The sequence below is a fragment of the Suricata suricatta genome, chromosome 1, assembly GCF_006229205.1.
Source record: "Suricata suricatta isolate VVHF042 chromosome 1, meerkat_22Aug2017_6uvM2_HiC, whole genome shotgun sequence".
Classification (NCBI taxonomy): domain Eukaryota; kingdom Metazoa; phylum Chordata; class Mammalia; order Carnivora; family Herpestidae; genus Suricata; species Suricata suricatta.
The window spans coordinates 91,296,978-91,313,695 of NC_043700.1; the positions used below are offsets into that span (position 1 = coordinate 91,296,978).

Genomic DNA, 16,718 nt, shown 5'->3' on the forward strand with positions numbered 1-16,718 from the left:
GGGAAGGTGGGAGAATGGGTGAAATAGGTGATGGGGATTAAGGAGTGCACTTGTCATGATGAGCCCTGGGTAATATATAGAAATGTTGAATCACTGTGTTGTATACCTGAACCTAATGTAGCACTGTATGTTAATTATACTGGAATTAAAATAAATAAAATGAAATACTTTTAATTTTTAGTACTCAATTATCTAAAATTATAGGAAATAATTTCACTGTTAATGGCAAAATTTAATTTAACTTTAGATTTTTAAAATTTTTTAAATTATATTTATTTTTAAAATTTTCTTTAACGTTTATTTTTGAGAGAGAGACACAGAGTGTGAGTGGGGAAGGGTCAGAGAGAGAGGGAGACACAGAATCAGAAGCAGGTTCTAGGCTCTGAGTTGTCAGCACAGAGCCTGACACAGGGCTTGAACCCATGAACCGTGTGAGATCATGACCTGAGCTGAAGTCGGCCGCTTAACCAACTGAGCCACCCAGGCCCCCCAATATTTTTTATTAAACTTGGAATATATAATCCTGTCACTAAAAAGTAAAAAATAAATAGTAAAGTATAAAAACGGGGAAAAAAGTAACACATTAATGTTCTTTAATTACATTAATGTCATTTTTTTAAGAAATAGAGTGGGGAAGGGAAGAGAGGAGAGATATCTTATGCAAACACTTTAGCATGAGGCATTAAGGAAGCCCACTGTGCAATACTGAAACTGAATTCCAATCTACTGGTTTTCTTAATGAAGTTAACGTCTGCAGATTAGATAATGACTTGTCAAAACTGATCTTTGCAATTCTTAGGCCATATAATCAGATACATAAACCTATGTCCAATCATAGATGATCAAAGAATCCTCTTACTCATTTTAATTTTGCAAAGTTTCACATGAAGCAATATATATACTTATAGTTAGGAAAAGATGTAAACATAAAGATACATTGAACATAGTCACAAAAACCCCATTATTAATTCCAAAAACTAGAATACTATCCATGTGGTTGTTTCTTCAAGATCAATTCTAGCAGCTTTCAAATGTCTAAGTCGTCCAAAAAATTTAAACACAAAAGCTCCCAGTAGTTACACAGAATGACAGAATTGATGCAACTTTTTTCATCGTTTTGATCTCTGTGCTAATATTGTTTTATTTCAGACACAAAGCTTATATAACTTTAGATTTTAATTAGCATGTTAAACATTTTACCTCTTTAAGTTTCTTGATTATGAAATTATAGCCTTGATTTCAAATATTGGTTTACTCTTTCAGTCTTCTTTTCATCAAAATCAATGTCAATTCAAAATACACTAAAATGAAACTAATAATTAAATTATTTTTAATATAGGCTTTCTAAAAAGAATGAAGTACTGATAACTGCTACAACATGGATGAAGCTTGAAAACATTATGCTTAGAAAGATGCCAGACACAAAAGACCACGTGTAGCCTGATTCTATTCATATGAAAATCCATAGAGACAAGTAGATTAGTAGTTGCTTAGGGCTTGGTGGGCAATGGAATGGAAAGCAGCAGAGTAGTAGCTAAAAGGTCCAGAGTTTCTTTGTGATGTGACTCAAATGGTGATGGTTGCACATGGTTTTGATTATACTAAAACCCACTGACTTGAATAGTTTAAATGGGTAGATTTTATGGTATGTGAAGTATATCTTAATAAAAGTGTTTTTTTTAAATAGCCTTTATAGAATTTTGATTGGACATGCCTAACATTAAAATTGACAGGATTGAAGCTTATCATGACAAATCTTAAGCAGTAAAGGGTAGCAGAGATAATGAGTTCTTTTTTAAGGTAGAGCTGTAAGGCTAAACCAAATAGATGCCATGACAGGCTTTAAGTTTCCCCTCTGAAATAGAAGGCCTAGGTTTCAATTCCCTGAAACTAACAGGCAGTTACACATTGCCTAGAGCAAGAGAGACCACCTTCCCAACACCCAATCAGGGAAGGCCAGCTACCACTCTCCACATTCCTAACTAAGGGTGAGACCTGCAGATGGGAACTTTAGATAGTACCCTGTTACCTAATGTTAAAGTTAACCCCGATAGTCTCCGAACAAGACCCTAGGCTCGCCCTGTAATTGGTTAATTTCAAAGATACCCTAAATGTTGTAATTTGGTCCCGTCAAAAGTAACGAACGCTTTGAACAACGTGTATGGTTAAAGTTGCTGCCAATGCTGTTACACAATAATGATTGGATGTCACAATTTCTTGTTAACTCCCCCTTCCTAAACCCCATAAAAACCCTACTCAGCCCTTGTTCGGGGCTCTCAGCACAGATCCACTGCGTTGGTGAAGGCCGTGAGACCGAACTTAGGCCCAGCGAGCCTAAGCCGTAATAAAACTACCCTTTGCTTTTGCATGCGTGACTCGGTCTCCCTGGTGGTCTCTGGTTTTTGGGGGTGATATTGAAATTTTGGGCATTACAGAGCCATCTTGAAGCCTTTTGATTCTTTATAGCCACTGCCTCCTTTATATGATCATTTTCCCTTTTCCTAGACTTCCCTAACTGTTAATGATCTCTGCCAAACAACACAGATTAGAAGTCTACCACTTCCTCTGTAACAGAGTGGCCTTTTGTCCATTCATTTTGGCTTATAAAACTTTCCAAAGTTTCTGTTTACAGTAAAGACATGTGAATAAGGAGAAATAGGTCTTCTGCTTTTATTATCCTAATTATGGCCAGGGACTATAATTACATATGATTTTCAAGTCTTTAACATTTATTTTCCTTCTGATAAATATAACTCCATTGATTAATACAAAAGATTTTAGGGCATAAACTTGTAAATTGAGAATATTTTAATCCATCTTATAGTTCAAAAAATTATATCTATAAATAGTGATGACATTTTAAAATTAACAGAATTTGCTTCTTTACAGGATTTTCTATTGTGATAATGTCAATATGGCCATATCTCCAAAAGGTCTGTATACTTCAATCTATTATTTTTTTAAGTAGCTATAGTAGTAGTGACTCTTACATAGTTAAGAGTTTTCTTGACAGTCTCTTTGACAGTCTACTGATTTAGTCTTCACTAGTGTGACTTGATATAATAATTCCTCAAAAGAGGCTTTTAGTAAGGCGATCCAGTGCTTCACAGTGCAAACCAGAACACTCTTGAAGTGAAGGGAGCACTATGCCAGGAATATCCAGAATTACACCTGGATAGTCCTAGACAAATGTAGATGTATGCTCACCTACTTATTAGCCACTTTCATATCCCATCAGTGCCCCCTCCCTGATGAAAAGGAAACTAGATTACAGATAGTCTAAATTCCTGAAAGTTACAAATGACATTTTTATGGAATAATTTTGTGCTTTCCCATAGGATTAATTTGGGTTGTCCAGTGACATTGTGAAAAGAATAGGTAATATATGTATTTTGATGCTGCGGTTACTAGATGGGGAAGAAGGGATGACAAGATGATGCAAGTTTAGTAGGTGCCCTGGCGTCAGTTAATCATCAAGTCCTGCCAGTTATTTAAAAAAAACAATATTTGACATATAACATATGTCTATTCTATCTTAAATCTGCAGGAATGAATTTGCTAAAAATCAGTATATAAGTTGCAGACATAATTCATCTATAACAGTATTTTAGTTAAGGTTCTTGATGGAGTTCCCAGTACACTCCAACCTCCTATTCACTCTTTTTTTTTTTTTTTAATGTTTTATTTATTTTTGAGACAGACAGAGCATGAGCGGGGAGGGGCAGAGGGAAAGGGAGACACAGAATCAGAAGCAGGCTCCAGGCTCTGAGCTGTCAGCACAGAGCCCGACGCGGGCTCAAACCCACAAACGTGAGCCGAAGTCGGAGGCTTAACCGACTAAGCCATCCAGGCGCCCCTCCTAGTCACTCTTGAACCTGCTACAATCTGATTCATTCCTCTGCTACCCTGAAACTGCTCTTAATAAGGTTTCCAGTGACTTGATTGCTGACCAAATAAATACTTTTCAGTCCTTTGCATGACATTTGGGTAGCGTTTGACATTGTCGACCTCTCCCTGCTTCTTTTTTTATTTTTTATGTTTATTTTTGAGAGAGAGAGAGAGAGAGAGAGAGAGAGAGAGACCGACCGAGCACAAGCAGGAGAGGGGCAGAGAGGAAGGGAGACACAGAATTGGAAGCAGGCTCCAGGCTCTGAGCGGTCAGCACAAAGCCCAACGCAGGGCTCGAAGTCACAGACCGTGGGATCATGACCTGAGCCAAAGTCGGATGCTCAACCGACTGAGCCACCCAGGCACACCTCCCTGCTTCTGAAAACCCTTTCTTAGCTTCTGTACATTTCTCTGTCCTAGCTTTGCTCTTTAAATATTTGTTCTTTTGTGAGTTTTCTTTATTAACTTGTTCCTTACATGTTGTTTTTTCCCAAAAGTTGGGCTGTGTGTGTGTGTGTGTGTGTGTTGTGTGTGTGTGTTGTAGATTAAATCCTAAGCCTTGGCTCATATTAGATCTATAGCCAACAATTTATTAGATGTATCTACTTGAATGAACCTAGGTTCCTGGGGCCTTTATACATTTTTCTTTGTTTTTTTCTGAGATGCTGTTTCTCCCTTCATCTCTCCTTCCCTTCCACCTTCTTCCATACTATCTTTATCCCTATCATCTATTATTCCTGTTATTAAATAATGCCTGAGATACAAGAAGCTTATTGGCATTTTATGCTTCATTTTAGATTTTTTAGTTTTTATGAATTTTTAACTTTTTGAAAATGCTAACTTGTAAAATATTTGATATTATAAAAGGAATAAGGACAAAAATACAAATTTTATTTTTTTACTGAGTTGGTGCCACATTTTCATTGTTATTTTGAAAGTTAATCAAAAAATTATTTGACATGAAATTATTAGCCATGATGCTAAAAATTATTTCCTTATTGGCACAGTTATGAGAATTAGCAATATTTAACAATTCTAGAGCAATATTTTCTTTGCCAAAAATATATTTCCATGTATCAAAACTCTTTATTTCTATGGTCTCTGTATCTAGTCTGCTTAACCTCAAAAGAAGGGTATTTACAATAATTAGGTCTACTCAGCACAATATGTTGAATTTTGAAAACATATACTCCTTTCTCCAGATATTTGAAAGCTCTTCAAAGGTAAATTTAGTGAGTACTTGAACTTGTAACTAGTTCTTTGGCAATACAAATGTAACAATTTCACTAAAAAACTTTTCTCAAGTTATTTCATAATAATAGTGAGAGCTCACTCTGTGCCAGGTACAATACTAAACTTTTCACCTTTTGATATCCATAGCAACCCTATGAAGTGATTATTATCACTCCTGTTTGACAGGTGAAGAAACTCATAGTCAGAAAGCTGGGTAGGTTGTTCAAGTCATAACAACTAGAAGATAGCAGAGCCAAACCTATCTGAAACCCAGATCTGACTCAACGACAGTGCTGTGTTGCCTACTGTCTTAAACTCATTAATTCTTAATTTAAGGCTTCTGTCTCTTTTCCAATAGCATGTTAAAAAATACTATTTAGCTGAAAGCCATCTGTGAGAAGGATAAAAAGCGAGATTAAGCCCCCTTCCCAAGAAAAAATCCAGAAAACAAAACAAAACAAAACAGTAAATAATTTGTCTGAAAGGAATTTTGCACCAGTGTAAATCTCTGATAGACAGCCATCAGGCAAGTGATTCCTGAGGCTCGGTTGCCCAGATATGAGATAAACTTCCAGGAAGATTCATACTCTTATAAAACTCGATTTTGGATTGGAAGGATAAGTTATTTTATAGGGCCAGGGAGATAGTGGAAATTATAATGTATGAATTATAATAAAATATAATAATAAAACTGACATATTAGTAAAAACAAAATTCTAAGAAATATTAGTTTTTCTATCACATAGGTAATATTCATTTAGTGCATATATATGCTGACATTGCCCTAAGCACTCTACGTTGCTCAAATAATTCTTTTAACAACTCTGTGAAGTTATTCTTATTTAACAGATAAAAAATTGAAGCATGTGGTTATTTTTCTCCCAGCTACTCAAATACCAGATAAGTAAAATCTAGTTTGGAAACTTCACTATGATGAAACCTGATTTGGAAACTTTGTGTTAACCCATCTTTTGTATCCATATTGCCTAGCATGTTTTTGTCACAGAGAAAGACTCAGTGACTGTTAATTGAATTAATAAGCAATCATCTATAAATAAAAGTTTAAAATGCTTAAACACCAATATTCATATCTTAGTTCCCATACCAAAAAGGAAGATTTCCAGAACTTTGACTTTGTCAATATTATTAATATGTTTAGAAAGTAATGTGTGAAATTCAATACCATGTACTTTGAAGTGTGTGGTTTGTTTTCTTTTTTTTTTTTACTTCTGAAATGACCATGATGGGGGGAGGTTTTTTGTGGGGTTTTTTTTTTTTTTGAGAAGATATAGTTCCAACTTTTACTGAACTTCTTTTGCAAACAAGTTAATTACATATGGTTACTTTACAGTATATGTGGATAAAGGTCTAAAATTGTGTGTGTGTGTGTGTGTGTGTGTGTGTGTGTGAGAGAGAGAGAGAGAGATAGGTGGGCAGACAGACAGACATGGGCTGTTAGGGCAATGTTGCTAATCCAAATTATAGAAATTCTGGAAGACTGTCAAAAATCAGTTATACCAGGGCTGACTTCTGAATGTCTGTAGAAATTAGGTTCCTGAAGAAAAGTAGGAGGTTGGGAAGTCATAGCTGGTAGAAGGGTGCATTAGAGAATTCAGTGCCAAGGCCTGGAAGCAAAGAATTTGACTCATTTTGGAAACTTCAGACAGTTTTATGTAGCTGGAAGTTAGTATTGGGGGAATGATACATGCAGAAAGACGAGGCTAGAGAAGAGACTGTGGCCAACTTGTGAGCTAGTTTTTCATAATAAGCAGTTTAGATTTTATCCCCAAAATGGCATAATAGAGATCACCAGAGGTGGCCAGAGGACTGGAAATAAGATGCTGTTACTGCTGTAAAAGAAACACACATGAGTGCAGATAACAGTTCAGTTACTGGAGTGACACCTTCCGTGGTGTAGAACCTGTATCTCCCAAACTGTTTTACTTTCCTGTTAAAATTCTAGCAGAGTTTTCTAACAGATTCCAGTTTTCTAGTCACTGTGAAGAATAGTATCCAATTAAAATAAAAGTTTCCATTGGTCTCTGGAAAATATTGTTAATATTCTTAGAGCTATCCGCAAGAGTCAGCTTCTGTCCCTGAAACACATACTTGACTATGATCAATTGATACCTTGAGAAGGCACTTTGATCCTTTTGCTTTCAAACCACTACACATTTAACATTAAAATTGAGTTTTCACTGCTTTTTTGAAAATTAATTTAAAAAATTTTATGACATGAAGTTATTTTATATTTTTAATAGAGTGATCAAAGGAGCTAAAGGTAATATGGGTAGAAAATAAAAGCCAGAGTGCCTAAAATAAGAGATATTTTAAAGGCTAGAACTTTAATATTGTATATCATTATATGTATTCACTCTTACTTCTCATCCCCCACAAGAGAATGTACCTAAATATTTTCATTTTAAACTATTTAAAAATATCTTTAAAAAAGAAAAGGCCATGGTTTCCTTAAGTTGTTCTACCACTTTATATATGTTTAATCTTATTTCCTAAAAATTTAAATTTTTAAAAATGTTTATTTATTTTTGAGAGACAGATGGGGCACAAGGAGGGGAATGCAGAGAGAAAGGGAGACACAGAATCTGAAGCAGGCTCCAGGCTCTGAGCTGTCAGTACAGAGCCCAACGCGGGGCTCAAACTCTGAGACTGTGAGATCATGACCTGAGCTGAAGTTAGAAGCTTAACTGACTGGGCCACCCAACCACCTCTTATTTCCAAAAATTTAATGGTTCTTGTTTCCAAATTACTATATAGTGTACCATATATATATATATTTTTTTAAATCTGTTAATTTATTCCATAGTCCCTTTTATAAAGTAAAATTTTCTATTTTTTGAAAGAATTTTATTTTCTGAATTTAATCATTTGGTTATCTCCTCAACATTTATCATGATACATAAACCCTCTTTCAGTGGTAGAACCCTGAGTCATTCATGTTGAGAGGAAGACTTAAAAATAGATTTAATGAGATAATTCAGCTTTTGTGTTTTCATTCTCTTCTTTAAGCATTTGACTATGGGGCCCAGTTTAAAAAAAAAAAGGATTTACAGTGCTAATGGCTATTTAGCTTATGGAGTAGCATAAGTTTAACTAATTGTATTTACTTTATAAGAATTGAAGAATGGCATTTTACTTTTGTGATGTTACTGTTCTATACATATTATGTGATTATTATTTTTTAAATAGTTTATTTATTTTTGAGACAGAGAGAGGCAGAGCACGAGTAGGGGAGGGGCAGAGAGAGAGGGAGACACAGAATCTGAAACAGGCTCCAGACCCTGAACTGTCAGCACAGAGCGCGACGCAGGGCTCGAACCCACAAACTATGAGATCATGACCTAAGCCAAAGTCAGATGCTTAACTAACTGAGCCATACAGGTGCCCCCAATATGATTATTTTTTAGCAAGACTTTTATGAACCAAAAATTCCTATAATCATTCTAAAAGGTGAAGCTTCCAAGTATTGTTTTTAGTATATAGTGAATTGGTAGGACATTTAATTGTACTGTCAGAAGTTTGAATCTCTTACTATAAGTAGTAATGTTACAAAACTTATGTTAGAATTATTGTTTTTATTTACTTAAATAGGAAATGTTGCATAGTCAGAAAAATGTGTTTAGGTCTCAAACTTCAGTTTTCTTGAATAACAGTTCTTAAAGCATTGTCCTTTTTTCTGCAGATTGACCAGACAGCTGATGCAAGTTTTTTGGGCTGGGTTATTGCTTCATATAGCCTTGGCCAAATGGTAGCTTCACCTGTATTTGGTTTGTGGTCTAATTATAGACCAAGAAAAGAACCTCTTATTGTCTCCATCTTCATTTCGGTTGCGGCTAACTGCCTCTATGCATATGTCCACGTTCCAGCTTCTCATAATAAATACTACATGTTGGTTGCTCGTGGTTTGGTGGGATTTGGAGCAGGTAATATGTATGTATGTATGTATGTATGTGTTTGGCTGTTCAGATTCACATTCACCCTGAATTTGCACTCTCTCACCTGGTGCCACCCCTTCTCAATATCATAGGTCACGACTCAACATATAGTTTCCTCATTGCAGACAGACAAATATCTTCCCATCATTTTGGCCTTTGTTCATGATATTCCCATTACCTATAGTTTCTCTATTCTGTTCCCATCATTCTTCATCCTTCTAGATTCAGTTCAAGTTCCACAGCTTCCATAAAGCATTCTTAGGTTAGCCTACCCCTTAACAGATCTTTCTTGTCTCTAGCACGTCTGTGGCACTTGCTGATAATATTGTTTTGCTCTGTTTTCATCTTTTATCACCAACCAGATAGTAAACTTTTTATAATTAGAGGTAATTTATGACTTCCTAAAATATTCTGTGGCCTCTTTTTTGAAGAGTTTCTTGAACATAATAAGAACTCAATACATTTTTTTAACAATTTTTTTTGAGTCAAAGTGTTAGTGGGTCTTTTTCTGTTTCTTATATTACATTTAAGCATGTAGAGTTTGTGATGTCTTTGTTTTAAAAATAGTTGTAACAATCAGTAGTTTGCCATTTACTCAGTTCTTTCTCCATACTTTATTAAGTATTGTATTTACTTTATAAGAATTAAAGAATGGCATTTTACTTTTGTGATGTTACTGTTTTATACATATTATGTGATTATTATTTTTTTAAATAGTTTATTTATTTTTGAGACAGAGACAGAGCATGAGTGGGGGAGGGGCAGAGAGAGAGGGAGAGAGAGAGAGAAACAGAATCTGAAACATTTCTATAATGTTATTTTTTCACTTATTCAGGTCTTTCATTGTGTTTTCATGTTGCTAAAAGCAAGATTTTTCACTAATTGATATATTTGCTCAATGTATATGCTTTGTATGATCATAAAGAAGAAATGTGGCTGTACTATAGAATAATATTTTTGTTCTATATAAAGCCAAATTAAGATGAATTTTATAAATTGAAGAATATTTTCTTTGACTTTGGATTATTGTGTTTTAGGAAATGTAGCAGTTGTTAGATCATACATCGCTGGTGCTACTTCCCTTCAGGAAAGAATAAGTTCCATGGCAAACACAAGTGCATGTCAAGCATTAGGTTTTATTCTAGGTCCAGGTAGGAATTTTTACTTGTCATTACTTGAATTTGAATTGGGAGAACTTTTGAGATTCAAATGTTAAATGGAAGCCAAGTATAAAACCTCATAGCTAAAAGGAAAGGTAGGGAAGCTAATACTTTTGATCCAGCAGGAGGCTAGGCTCTTTGTTGACAAATGTTCTCTAAAGTAAATAATATTAGTCCCATTTTATAGATTAGGACACCAAGGCATAGAGAGTCTAAGTTAGTTATTCAAGGTCAGCCAGGTAACAAACGGGAAATATGAGATTCAAACCTAACTCTATCTGACTCCATAGTGTATGTTCTGTGAAATAATCATTTAGCTTGACATCTCCATTATAGTTAGCTTTCTTCTTGTTTATTAGAAACAAAATTCTTAAAAAAAATTTTTTTTTTTTTTTGGAGAGTGTACCTGTGCATGTGTGCAAGCGGGGGAGGGGCAGAGAGAGAGGAAAAGAGAATCAAGCAGTCTCCAGGCTCAGTGCAGAGCCCAATGTGAGGCTTGATTCCAGGGCTGTGAGATCATGAGCTGAGCTGAAATCAAAAGTTTGATGCTGGGGGCGCCTGGGTAACTCTGTCCATTAAATGTCTGACTCTTGATTTCCGCTCTTGATTTTGGCTTGGGTCATGATCTCACAGTTGGTGAGTTAGAGCCCTGAAGCGGGCTCTGTGCTGACAGTGCAGAGCCTGCTTGGGATGCTCTCTCTCTTGCTCTGTTGCTGCCTCTCCCCTACTTGTGCTCTTTCTCTCTCACAAAATAAATAAATAAATTTTTAAAAAATTTGAAGTTGGACACTTAACCAACTGAAGCACCCAGACATCCCAGAAACAAAATTCTTTTGACCAAAGGATTTGAAGAAAGGTATAGAAAGTTCTTTACTCTTTTGCTCTTTGCCCATTCTTTTCAGACTTTTCTGAGGTTGAAGAAAATGGAAGACTACTTAAAGACTGTTCTTCAAAGCATCCATCCTTTAGCTGAATGTAAAACAATAAAACTTAGTACTTCTCCAAGACAAGTTTTTGCTGATTAGATAAATTAGTAATTTTTATGCTTAAAAAAAAACATTGAAGGGGCACCTGCATGGTTCAGTTGGTTAAGCATCTGACTCTTGGTTTCAGCTCAGGTCATGATCTCATGATTTGTGAGTTGGAGCCCCACATCAGGCTCTGTGCTGACAGTGCAGAGCCTGCTTGGGATTCTCTCTCTCTCTCTCTCTCTCTCTCTGCCTTTCCCCCCAGCTTTCTATGTCTCCCAAAAATAAATATATAAGCCTTTAAAAAAGTGAATAAATAAGAAAGAAAAACATTGAACAATTATATTATTGGTTCGTGCTTTGAATATTACAGTTATGAATACCATTACTTTGAATCCAGTTCCATATATTTTAATATCCTACCCTCACCTCCGTTTCCACTGTTTTCCTTAAAAAATTTTTTTTAATGTTTATTCTTGAGAGAGATAGAGACATAGACAGCACATAGGGGAGAGGTAGAGAGAGAGGGAGACACAGAATCTGAAGCAGGCTCCAGGCTCTGAGCTGTCAGTTTAGTATTTTGGAGTAAAATATAAGTACAAAAGTAGAATAATTGCATACTGCCATATTATAAAATATATGAGGACATAAGTCTGGGTCTTTTCATTTACCACTCTTCCCTCAGTATCTGGCACAGTACCTGGTATAGACTTAGGTTCTCAGTAAGTAAGAAGTATTTTAAAGATTAAATAACGATAAAATAAAAGAGGTAAAGCCATGTAGTAGATTTCATAGCATTTTAGAACCAGGAATGGCTTATGAAATTATTTGGGTCAACCCACTTTTTTCAGAGCTAAGAAAACGGAGGTTCAGAGAGTTTCAGCTATTTCAAAGGCAGACAGGAAATTAGAAAAAAAGACCAGAAATTAGAAAAAAAGGATGAATACTAAAATTTATATCACCTTGTTCATTGATTTGCCACATTTTAAACCTGAGAATAAGAGAAATAATCAAAAAGAAAAAGTATTTTAAAGGTTATCTCTTTTAAATATTTTGTATTATCTTTAGACGAGTAAATGTAGGTCTGAAAAAGATTAGACAACCTCTCCTGTAATAACCACATTAACACCACTAGCATTTATTGAATGCTTACTATGTGCTAGATACTGTTTTAAGTGTTTTATGTATAATATCTTATTTATCCTTACCTTAAGGTTACATGTAAATGATTGGAAGAGCCAGAGAGAGACTCTAAATCAGTTCTCTTCCAAGTTGATTTTTGCCACAGATCCAAATTTTAAAATATGTACGATATGAATACCATATACATAGTGATAATTTGAAATATTGACTTCAGATGTGACATTCTATTTCTTATAATGAAATTATAATTTTTATGGAAGAAATTGGATCATTTAAATTTTCTGTGGAGATATTTTTAAAAAAAGGAAGATACTGACAAGTTACTTTAGATCCACTACCTTGTGAATGTATGTATATCAGTGTTTCTCAAACTTTTTTTCATTATTGTCCCACTAAGGAGCTGTTTTAGACTTTTTTTTTCCTAACTCCACAGATCAATTGTATATCTTTTATGTACTATATGAATATTTATGCTTTATACAGAAAAAAGTAAATATTTTGTCCCCTTACCTCTATTGAGATGCGTGATATAGATGGATGATTCCATAAAGTTGCTTCCAGTTTTGTAGTAAATGTCTTTCCCTTTTTTTTGCCCTTGCCTCCCACTTAATCATTTATATGTATACATTTTCTTTTATTAAGTTTTTCAGACTTGTTTTGCACTTATTGGAGAAAAGGGTGTGACATGGGATGCCATTAAGCTGCAGATAAATATGTACACAGCACCAGTTTTACTTGGCGCATTCCTGGGAGTCTTAAATATTATTCTGATCTTTACTCTATTAAGGTAATCAGATAGAAATGATAAACTACTTTTGTAGATTGTGAAATTAAATAAGCACGATCATTATTGGAAGATAATTATTCTGAATGGTCTTTATTTGGTCTTTGATGTCTACGGTTGTGTTCTTTTTTTGTTGTTGTTTGATCAGCTAATGCATATAGTACTTGTAACTGAAATAATAGACACTCTGATATATGAGACTAGATTATAAAGTCATTGAAGATTAAAGGTTTGGTCTTGATTTACTAACTGCAGGTTTCTAAGTACAGGAATGACACGAAAGCACGTTTTTAAGTAGATTAGTGATTGGTATCAACCTTAAATATAAAAGTTATTTATATCTTATCTTGTATTTATTAAAAGAAATTTTATTAAACCAGAGAAGTTTTATTCCTTTATATTTCTTTGGAGTGCTTTATCTAAGGGCCCAAAAATGTTTACTACAAATGATTAAAATCACTGGAAAACTTCAAATATTTATTAAGGTAGATCATGTATGTTTTTTAATGAATTGAATATTATTCTTCATCTTATATGTTAATATAACAAGAATTGTAACTTACATCTTTTAAATTTTGTTGGTTATACCTTATTGGTAATAAATCCATTACTTAGAAGTCAGTAAAATAAACTATATCAGAATGTGAAAAAATAGAAGGGTGCTAATAAAGCCATATATCTATTATAGTAAGGCTTTCATGGATACAGTATTTATGTTTTTCTTTTTAAGAGAACATCGTGTGGATGACTCAGGACGACAGTGTAAAAGTGTTAATTTTGAAGAAGGTACTATCAGCCTTTTGATTAAATTACTATAACATTATCAAAGTATTTCTTATTATTCTGTTTGGTATTTTACTTGGATTTTACTTGTGAAGAGAGTACAATGGGTGATTGGGGGAGGATCTTCGATATTAAAAGTTACCTAAAATGATAATTTTTTCAAAAGGCATGCTCAGATTAGTTATTTGGTGTTCATGACTGGCAAGGTTAAAACCATTGCTAAAACCCACTTCATATTCTTTGCAAAGAGCCGGTATTCTGAAACCTTCCAGTTCTTTGGAATGATTTCTGTGACATTCCTACCAAATGTATCTTTCCGTTTCAAGCATTTCTTTGCTTCCATAATCATGGAAATAGGTTTCTCTTTTATATTTTTATTCTTTTGGTATATTCTATAAATGTACATTTTCATCCCTTAGATCTTTCTCTGACTTAGAAATAAGTAACCAGCCTGGTCAGGAGGTATATCTTCATAAGTTAACCCTTATTTAAATACTAGTTATGTCTTCCATGGGGAGTGTCCCCCTCTGTATAAAAGATTGCAACTCAATTCTTGCCTTTAAGGAGTTTGTAAAGTTGTGAAAAGACATAGTGTCTTCTATAGCCATTATTTTTAATTTTCACAATAAAACTAGTGGAAGGTAAAGTTGAAAGCAGGATGGAGAGCAGAGTGGTGAAGAGGGTTAGTAAGTTTTTGAAAAAAAAAAAAAAAGAGAGAAGTATGACAGTAGTCAAATTTCATGTGAGACTAAACCAGAAGTATGAAGGCCTGAACTAGGCAACAAATAAGAATGGAGAAGACACAGATATGAGTTATTGAAGGAAAAAAAATTAAGATTCTTGACAGATTGGATAGGGAATATTAAGGAATAGAGGGAGTTGTTGAAGATGTCTGTCAGGCTTTGAGTTTAGATTAAATGAAAGAATGGGAGAGAACAAGAATTTAGGAAAGGACATTGGCTGAACAGAGAAGATGATTTTAGTTTGAATCAAGCTAAATTTAATGCTACACTAGCACAACTAGAAAATGCCAGAGGCATTTGTAATTTTGGCCTTAGCCATCAAAGCTAGAGATACAAATTTAAGGTAAGCCAGTGAAAAACACCACAGCAACAAAGAGAGAGTGACAGAAAAAAGGAAAGGAAAGGGTAGATGCATCAAGTATGATAAAATATTGTTAAATATAGAGGCTGAGTTTATAATTGATATTTCTCAAAATAAAAAATGAAAAGGGGGCGCCTGGGTGGCTCAGTCAGTTAAGCATCCGACTTCGGCTCAGGTCATGATCTCGCAGTTTGCAGATTTGTGCTGACAGCTCAGAGCCTGGAGCCTGCTTCGGATTTTGTGTCTCCCTCTCTCTCTGCCACTCCCCTGCTCACAGTCTGTTTCTCTCTCTCAAAAATAAATAAACATTAAAAATTTTTTTTCTTAATTAAAAAAAAAGAAAGAATGATGAGGAAGTGCCAGCATGGGGTTTAAGCCGCTTTTTTTAAGGTGAAAAATAGGGTGCTAACTTAAAGGACCTATCAGGTAAAAGGAATGCACAAGTTAAGGAGGGTGAGTTTGAGGTGCTGAGAAAAGAAAGAAACACAAGAAGCAAAATCTTTCAGAAGTTGGAAGGGAATAGCAATATTGATTAGGGCTTCATTGAATTTAATGTGCTTCCAAAGCATCTGTGCTACCCAAAAGCACCAGGTAAAACGCAGAATGCCCAGGAGAATTTGAATAATTGTTTAGAATAAATATGTGCCAGCTGGGTAATTTTGGATTTCAAAAAAGGAACAAATAATCTTTATTATAGATATGCCTCAAATACTTAATGGAACTTTCTTATATTTAAATTTCAAATATTGCATGGAAAATACTTAAAGTCATTATATCACAAATTCAAACTTAACTGAGTATCCTGTATTTTTATTTACTAAATCTGGCAAACCTAGTGAGATTCTGAGAATCTACATTTATAGTAAGCTATCATGGGAGCTGATGCTACTGGTCCAAGAACCACACCAAGTAGCAAAGATCTAGAACTACATTGTCTAATATGGTAGCTGCCAGCCACATTTGGCTATTTAAATTTAAATTTAACTAAATTACACTGAAGAAGTTTCTCAGTCACACTACCAACACTGTAAGTGTCTAATTGTGTATCTGTGTGCCTGGTGGCTAACTGTATTGGACAGCACAGAGAAAGAACATTTCCACCATGTCAGAGTTCTGTTGTAAAACACTGCCCTTACAGCACAGGTGAGGGTTTCTAAAGACCAGATCTATTTTCTTTCATAAGATTTCTAAGCACTTCAAAATAATTTCTAAAACAAAAATAGTTTTTAAATTTCAGTAAAAATTTTAAATAAAATGTTTCTGTTTTTCCTTATTAAAAATGTTATCATTGGATAGGATCATAATTGCTAATTACATAGTCTTTGAATTAATATATTAGTGTAGTCTTTTCCTAAAATTCTTACAATTTGGATACCCAGTCAATTCTCACAGCTTAGGATGCAACATTTCTGAGCTTTCCCACTGAAGCCAGCACTGGGTAGAGGCTGCAGGAAACTAATCACAAATGATGCAAACTCCAGCCTAACCTGGGGCAATGTTGCTTTTTAATTCAAAGGAGTAAAGACTGGGTTCAAGGTGGTAATTGAGAATCAGAGAGGTTTGTCCAAAATAATATAAGGACTACAAGGACCAGAGTCTATCCTGGAAAAGGATCTGGACAAAGGTGACCAGTTTTCTTTGTGCAATTAGAAAGGGAAATCATAACTCTTTGTTGAGTGTTCAGGGTGCTCCCTTGTCCCCA

General features: G+C 34.6%; 1 protein-coding gene across 2 annotated transcripts in view; it reads left to right on the top strand.

The window, feature by feature from the left end:
• The window catches only part of MFSD8 (major facilitator superfamily domain containing 8), a 43,180-nt gene that overhangs the window by 12,514 nt on the left and 13,948 nt on the right, over positions 1-16,718 (top strand). For both annotated transcript variants that reach the window (XM_029941117.1, XM_029941125.1), the window contains exons 3-7: positions 2,890-2,933; positions 8,822-9,062; positions 10,112-10,225; positions 12,988-13,132; positions 13,860-13,915. In XM_029941117.1, the coding sequence (XP_029796977.1) occupies positions 2,890-2,933; positions 8,822-9,062; positions 10,112-10,225; positions 12,988-13,132; positions 13,860-13,915 (600 nt within the window). The remainder of the gene's footprint in view (positions 1-2,889; positions 2,934-8,821; positions 9,063-10,111; positions 10,226-12,987; positions 13,133-13,859; positions 13,916-16,718) is intronic.